Here is an 8,157-nt window from a genome sequence, read left to right as displayed (position 1 = left end):
TAATGATGTGATCCCGTTAATCAAATAACAACTCTTTGTCCATGGTTAGGAAACATAACCATCTTTGATTAACGAGCTAGTCAAGTAGAGGCATACTAGTGACACTCTGTTTGTCTATGTATTCACACATGTATTATGTTTCCGGTTAACATAATTCTAGCATGAATAATAAACTTTTATCATGATATAAGGAAATAAATAATAACTTTATTATTGCCTCTAGGGCATATTTCCTTCACGCAGTGCTCAGGAACTTTGGCGAGAGGAAGAAGAAGTTCTAGTACATCTCTCTGAGAGGAGCAACCTCCCTTTTATAGGCGTAAGAGAAGGAGGCGAGAGGCTGCGCCGGGAGCTGAAGGGAACGAGGGAGACGAAACGAATAGGCAGCAGGCGAAGAGGTGCGCCGTTCGTATTCAATCTTCACTACAGCAAAAACATTTCAGCTTCTGCGTGACCTTTCGTATATCCGTCGTGCGTGGCAAAAATTTAGACATCGGCTCATTCCCGCAACCCGCGGCGCGGCGGGCGGCGGAGGTGGAGCGCGCGTGGATGTCCCTCTTGTTCTCATCCTCATACATGTGGAGAAAGAGCCTCCGTTATAAAGAGGTCCAACTCTCTCTAAACTAGCAATGTGGGACTAAACTTTAGTTTCATATTTTGCCTTGCATGAATGGGCTGCGTGGGCCTCTAGGATTTATTAGGAATTTCTGAAACTGCTATTGGGCTAGGCCCAAAATAGACAAAATTCCAGCAATTGTACCTAACACCGCCTCAGACGGTGTGGTATCTCCATAATAATTCTTCAACACAATAATGTGAAAACCGAACTGGCAATGTTTATTCTACAAAGCATGTTTCCAATCTCCTTTTCTCCCAAACCGATCAAAAAAGATATTGCCCTAGTGTCTCTAAACTAAGCCTCATGGTGCAACCCCAAGCCATGTGCATTGCCCTTTCTAGGGTGGAGATGTTTAGTTGCCTCGGCGAGCAGACCTCACTGCCCACCACCAACTAGGTGTTATTGGGCACATCCTTTGTTGAATCATCTGCTTGCCGCTTACTTCTCAATTAACATCATGTCGTCCAGCCAAATTGAGAGCCCTATCGCTTCCTCCGCAGCTTCTCCTCAGTCGGAGATTGGGAAGAACTCCTCTTGTAGGATCCATCCTCTGATTGTTCCTTCACCGAAGCACCATCCCCCGAACTCCTCCTACCCACATAGGATCTCACGCGGAAAATAAAATCGGCAGGACCACACTGTCAAGATCGCCGTTGTCGCCTCTCAACCCCCTTAGCAAAACTTCCGCTCGTGTTTTTTTTAGAATTGCCCTCTAGGCATTTATTCAATTAGGCAAGACACATCTGATCGCAAAGATGAACATCCCGATTGACTTCTCTTTCTATCCATCTCAATTCAAAACCCTGAAGGTTTGGGAGATAAGAGCGCATCTCCCTAATGAGGTACCTCCAACCCTGCGGCCTTCCCCGATTCCAAGCATTTGCGGCCGCTTGACAATTCGTCTCCACACTGATCCTAGTGTACCCATTAGTCACTGCAAACATCATCTCATGATGACATGTAGTAAGTTCCACGGTGAAAGGATCATCTAGGGCCTGATACCTGCGGCAGATGCCCTTCTGAAACTATCCGTCCACATCCCTTGCAACAACTCCTATCCGAGTGCACCCATTTTCAGCCAATCGCACCATCAACATTAATCTTCATTCGATTGTGTTGGAACTGCTTTCCAGTAGCTTACGATTACGTGCATTAGCACTACTCTCGGCAATTTGATGCAACCATTTGGGGATATGTTGCTGCATAAGTGCTTTCGGAATGTAGCGACGACTTACGTTGGAGAAAATGTTGTGACAATTGTTGCAAATAAATAAAGATACGGGTTTGCTAAAGCAGATCTAGATGTGTCCTAAGTATTGCACATCTAAGTCATATGCCATTAATTTTACGCGAAGATTCGTGTGGGTATTTTTTTTTCATTTTCCTTTTTATGCTTGATTAAGTCATTTAGATGTGCAACGTGCCCTAGACAGACCCATAAAAATATGTTAGGGGAGGTGTTCTGATGCAAGGATCTTTGAAGTGATATTGTTTTTCTATATCTGGGGCTGCATAACTGAAGAGAAACTACAAGTTGTGCCATAGGATTTTTTTTATTATAAAAAGAATACATCCACTGTGTCATAGCATGTTTATTTACTGTGGAATCAGTGCCTCTGATTTTTTCGAAACGGAGGCATAAGATTTGCCTCATCTATTAAATAAGGGAGAAGCAGAGTTTAGAGTTTTACAAGAGCACCCACATACACGGCATGACGATTACTCGCGCAAGAAAAAAAGGCCCTAGCCTTTTAGCACCCGCGGTAATCCAGAGCTTTGCCTCCTCCATGATGTTGTTGAGAAGTATCGGCGGCGGTGCGAACTTGTGCCGAAACACCGGTGCATTTCGCTCATTCCAAATGGTCCAAGAAACAAGCATGGTGAGGGAGGCCGAAGCGCTCCGGCTGGGGACGTGGTTGCCGGTTCGCTTGTCCCACCATTCGTGGACGGACCCGGCAAGGTGCCAATCTATGGTGTCCATGTGAGCAAGGCCAAGCTTGACGATAATTGACCTCCAAAGCCTAAGTGTGTAGCGACACTTGAAGAAAAGATGAGCACCCGTTTCTTATTTTCTTTGGCAAAGAGGGCAAATGCCACAATTAGCCCAACCCCGCCTCTCGAGGCGATCAGCAGTCCAAATCCTATCTTGAAGGGCCAACCATGCGAAAAATTTGACCTTCGGGGAGCCCAAACTTGCCAAGCCATGCGGTCCATGGATGGCCTAGTCTTGTGTAGCCTCCGCGAGAAATTCCGAAAGTACATGTACGGCCAAGGTCCTCTCGCTCCGGCTAGCCCCCCACATGGACGGCCTAGTCTCCAACGCCCAAAGTGCATTCATTAAGCGACGCAGCATTCATGACAACTTCATGTACGTTCGGAATTTCGCGCGGAGGCTACACAAGTGCAAAACTTCGGCCCTCCTTTTCAAGCTTGATATCAAGAAGGCGTTTGATTCGGTTAAGTGGAGTTACATCTTGGACCTCCTCCAACACATGGGGTTCCCCGCCAAGTTTCGTGCTTGGATTGCTGCCCTTTTAACGACATCTTCATCTCGCATCATTCTCAATGGGCTGTCTGGCCCACCGATCAAGCACGGCAGCGGGTTTCGTCAGGGGGACCCCATATCCCCCCTCCTCTTTATCATTGCGATCGACCCGCTGCATAAAATTCTTGACCTGGCAACCCGGAAAGGCCTTCTTCATAAGATTCGTGGGCGGGGGGCCACGGTGAGGACCTCTCTCTATGCGGATGATGCGGCAGTCTTTGTGGCTCCTATCAAGCAGGACATTGATAACCTCGCCTCGCTCTTGAGAGGCTTTGGTGAGGTTACCGGCCTCTGTGCCTCTGATTTTCAATTCAAAATAATAATGACGCCCCTGCTTTGGTCCACATGATCACGGAATTGACCGCACTGTTTTCAACATGAGCAGAACCAAAAAAAAAAACTTTGGAGATAATAGATAACAAGAGCAATATTGATGAAATCAGAGGGAAAGTCCGCATGTTATTGAGAGATACATCAAAGATCAGACGCTGCGAAATTGTACAGTTTCGGAGGTAAATTACAGCTACGATGTTAACAGAACAACACGATGCTAATAATAGTAGACAGGTTTGTTCTTCCTTCCTTTCACAGCCTGGATATCTGGAGGGGGACCATGACTTCAGTCATCTCCTCCCTCATCACAATCTTCCCCACCTGGAACAGGTCGGAGATACCGAGCTGCGTCGAGAGGCGCCTTCGGCAGTCCTCCGCAGCGCCGATGCCTGACGAATACGCTCCGTGCACAGACCCCGAGTGGTCGATGCAGGCGGCCTCCCCAGCAAAGAACAGGTTGCCCACCGGAGCGCAGAATCGCTCATACAGGTCGGCCGGTTTCCCGACCAAGTCGCACGAGTAGGAGCCGAGCGAGTTGGGGTCGGTTCCCCACCGTGAAACCAGATACTGGACCTGCAAACATGTGACAGCAGCAGTTAGAACTTGCAAGCAACTGTGAAGAATATGAAATTTACAGAACTGGTTGCACTTCAGTCACTGTAGAGAATATGAAAATAAGCATCTAAAGCTTTACCGGCTCGGTGGCCCCTGGCAGCATTCTCCTGAGCTGTGACATGACAAAGTTTACGGATTCTTCGTCTGATAGCTTCTCCATTTCGTATGCGAATCTGCCCGCCACCATGCATACTAGCACTGGATGCCCTGTGGCCTTGTGAAGGTTAAGAAAGTAGCCGCACGCATTCGATGTTTGGGCAACCCTGCCCAGTACTTCTACATTGGGCCAAAATATTGTGTTGAATCTGAGGGCTATCTTGTTCTCGAGGCCAACACCAAGATCAGAGATTGCCGATAGTTTCCAGTCTGGGAGCTCAGGTTCAAACTTGATGATGTTCGCCTTGAGTACACCGAGAGGGACGGTTATTATGGCAGCATCTGCAACAAAGCTTGTCCCGTCTTCCACGCATACGATGACTTTATTATACCGCTGGATGATTTTGGTAACCCTGATCACCAAAAAGGATGTATAAGAAGCCACCTATTTGGGATTGTACTACCTCAACACTGGTAATCACTGTATCCATGTGAATTGTTGTCCCATGAGGATATGTCGCTGTGCATACCTGTGGTTCAGGTGGACATCAAGATCTCGGGAGAGAGCTTTGATAACAGGGTCGTAGCCATTCACCATAAGCCCATGTCCACCAGTAAGAACATGCTCCTGTAAATTTGCAAAGCTCAGCACATTGTTGTAGCATAAATGTGCATCCATGTAGCTCATGTCAGCATGCATTTCTCCGCTGACCTGATGAATATGTAAATATGAGTATATCGACTAGTCTTGTATTGCATACCTGATCCCAGTTTTTCAAAGATATATTATCCACGTCAGTGGCAAACCATGCTTCCAATCTACAAATGCACCACTGCAATACTTCATATTGCAAACCCTCAAGCCTGTACAGATAAGTGCACATATGTTAACATTTCACGGCTGCATTAAGATATCATCATCCCATAATTAGACAAATTTACTCCTACACTCCACTTACTTTAGATGTGGATTTCTGTCAAGCACCATTGAGATGGCTTGAACAAGAGGCATGTCGTTTGCATATTCATCTCTAACTTTCACCGTCTGCGGTATTAACAAGAAGCTTATAATTTATTCAATGACACAATAGGCAGAAAACATGTAAATGCAAATGATTGCAATACCTCCTTCAGAATCTGCTCAAATATTTCCCCAACTTTGGTTACTATCTCCTGGGGAATTTGATGACCATCTTTATCAAAGAGCGCGTAGCTAATAAGAAAACAAAAAAAAAGTAAGAAAATGAAAATCAATCAAGTTAAAGGAGCATACACATTGGCATCATGGATAATGAATCACCTCTCCAAATCATGGTCATAAAGCACAGAGTTATCACCACTGGTGCGATATAATCTAAGCCCAAGAAGCCTAATCAATGGCGCCAAAGAATTCTCATTGCAAACACCATGCAACCTGAATAATCACATGATAAAGCCATGAGATCACTCGGCTAAACACAACCTAATACTAGTTTTAGGATGCAACTAACCAAGATGCTCCCATGTCAATTGGGCAGCCAAAAGAATAGTCAGTATGCACACGGCCACCAAGTCGCTCCCGCGACTCTAACAATGTGACCTGTAGGTGTGTAACTATATATAATTAAAAGGGTCTGAAACCATTAAAACACTAATTTTACTAACTGTTTTACACTCTACAAAATGTGGAACATGAAGATTTCATTTATTTTTTCCTCCTGCAAGGAGAATTTACCTTAAATGAAGCATTTGACAAGGCACGAGCAGATGCAATGCCTGAAATCCCTCCACCAATCACAATTACAGAAGGGGGAGGAGCGTTTTGCCCATCAATGTGCTGAACGAAAAGACCTGGAATCATGAAGAAACAGAGTATAAGATTTAACATCGTAAAACCAATGAAAGCATTCTATCCCGGAAAAAACAACAACAATTTAAAGCATTAAAATTGAACTACTATCACGTATTTGGTATTTCTGAAAGTACCTGTATAAGCACATGCCAAAATCTCCACCTATGTGTGTTTATTTAGTGATCTAAACGCTCTTATATTTCTTAATAGAGGGACCAATTGTTTGTTACATTTGCAACTGGTCTTAGTTGTCCGCTCTAGCATTTCAAAAGCCACCTGAATAGGACTGCTTCTTAGGGGGTGCCAAAAGAATTGTTCAGGAATATGCCTCGAGCGATTTATTCTCATTAGCAGAAAGAGGGTCTAATGATGGAAGAACAAGATCAACCTAAACGGTCCCAAGAATAAATTCGATCCGCAGCAATATAGGTTGATGCAGTGGCATATGCTATATAAGAAACCTAACAAGAATAAGGAGCAAATAGACCTGGGATGCTGTTCCCCGTTTTGTCTTCTTCTAAGCACAAAAGTGCTACAGTACATAGTAAAAACATCACCGTTTAGTGGCCTCAGTTTACGGTACTTCGTTCTACATTCCTTTCTCTGTTTCTATCAGAATTCCTTTGTTTGCTTGCAATATTCATTGTTCTAAATTCACCTAGCTAGTATCACCAAAATTTCCACTCAGTGCACTATGTGGGTTAGTTTATACTGACCAATTGTTTGTTAAATCTGCAACTGGTCATAGTTGTCCGATCTAGCATATGAAGAGCCACCTGAATAGGACTGCCTTTTTGGGATTGACAGAACAATCGTTCAGGAATATGCCACCAGTGATTTATTTTGTCTAGTTGATTAGCACCAAGAGAGTTGGAACAATATCAGCCTGAAGAATCCCTAGAATTTATTCGATCCGCAGCAATATGGATTTACCGACGCAGAGGCATATGCTATAAAAAAAGAAGGCGAACAAGAATAAGAAGCAAATAGACATTGGATGCTTCCCCCCATTCTGTCTTCTTGCAAACGCAAAAGTGCTTAATTTTTTCAACTTTCTAGTGGCCTCTGTTTTATGGAACCTTGTTCTACATCCCTTTCACGGTTTCACTTTCCCGTCGCCATCCCAGTCCCTTGCTTTTTACATGTAACATTCTCTGTTTCTATATCATAGTTCCTGTTTCTATCACAATTCATTGCTTTGCTTGTAATATTCACTCTTCTAGATTCTCATCGACCGACCAACGATACTTTTCTGTGTCTACCATAAGGCGGCGATTTCAGTTGAGGTCACCAAAAATATCTCCTTGTTTCATAAGAAAACTCTGTAAACAGCTCGACTGATCAATCATATTAAGACTCATCATTTGTAAAAAGAAAAAAGAAATCATTTTCATGATGATTGGTCCCAGAGATGAGCGGTGGTCCCTGAAACATCAGCATCAAATGAATCTGAAGAACAATTCTGGTCCAATAATTTTTGCCCTTCTAATCGTTGGACCCTTGGAGAAGACACTAAACTGTCACAGACAGGCTCAATTAGCATGATTGGGACGCCAGTCCACTGACCGCGACAGCAACATTTCGCCCGATAAATTTCGCAATTAATTAGTAATGGTAATAATTACCCCCTGCACTGCTGGAAACAATCCAGTACGTAGTGGAATAAATGCAGTGGGAGAAGCTGAGAGCTTTCTCCACACTGACGCAACACTGACTGAACACATCTAAACTGGAAAGAAAATCTACGCACGAAACAGCAAATATATTTTCAGGAAGGAAAGGAGAAAATGAGGGGCGGAGTGTTTTGGTCGGGCACGCACCTCCGGCGGCGAAGCCATTCGGCGGCTGGTCCATCCTCGGAGACGCGCGGTCAGACGAATCAGGCCCCGCGTTCGACGGCGAGGCGCGGCGGGGAGGGAGAATCGAATCAGAGCAGAGTCGGAGAGAGATCGGAGAGTGCGGTGCGTGCGCGGCGAGATCGATCCGGCGGGAGGCTAGCAATTAGAGTGGTCGCGGCCGCCACGTATAGGAAGCGAGAGGTAGAAGACGAAGACTAGGAGGCCGTCCATGGGGCCGCCGACGTCGACGCCGGCTGGTGCTGAGGCTGCGGGGCGGGGG

At 45.1% G+C, this 8,157-nt stretch overlaps 1 protein-coding gene across 1 annotated transcript; it reads right to left on the bottom strand.

Moving 5' to 3' along the window:
• Positions 1–3,578: 3,578 nt before the first annotated feature.
• Positions 3,579–8,128, bottom strand: LOC125527638 (polyamine oxidase 5; the record flags this gene model as incomplete). The annotated part of the gene is given in 10 exon segments (XM_048692149.1): positions 3,579–4,070; positions 4,192–4,621; positions 4,739–4,836; positions 4,970–5,072; positions 5,168–5,253; positions 5,334–5,421; positions 5,509–5,622; positions 5,699–5,787; positions 5,923–6,038; positions 7,860–8,128. Coding segments are annotated over 10 exon segments (1,479 nt in total). The 3' UTR covers positions 3,579–3,749.
• Between the last annotated feature and the right edge of the window lie 29 nt (positions 8,129–8,157).

The sequence above is a fragment of the Triticum urartu genome, unplaced genomic scaffold, assembly GCF_003073215.2.
Source record: "Triticum urartu cultivar G1812 unplaced genomic scaffold, Tu2.1 TuUngrouped_contig_4305, whole genome shotgun sequence".
Classification (NCBI taxonomy): domain Eukaryota; kingdom Viridiplantae; phylum Streptophyta; class Magnoliopsida; order Poales; family Poaceae; genus Triticum; species Triticum urartu.
The sequence above is the reverse complement of the archived record's forward strand: the minus strand, read 5'-3'. Positions and strand labels throughout refer to the sequence as shown.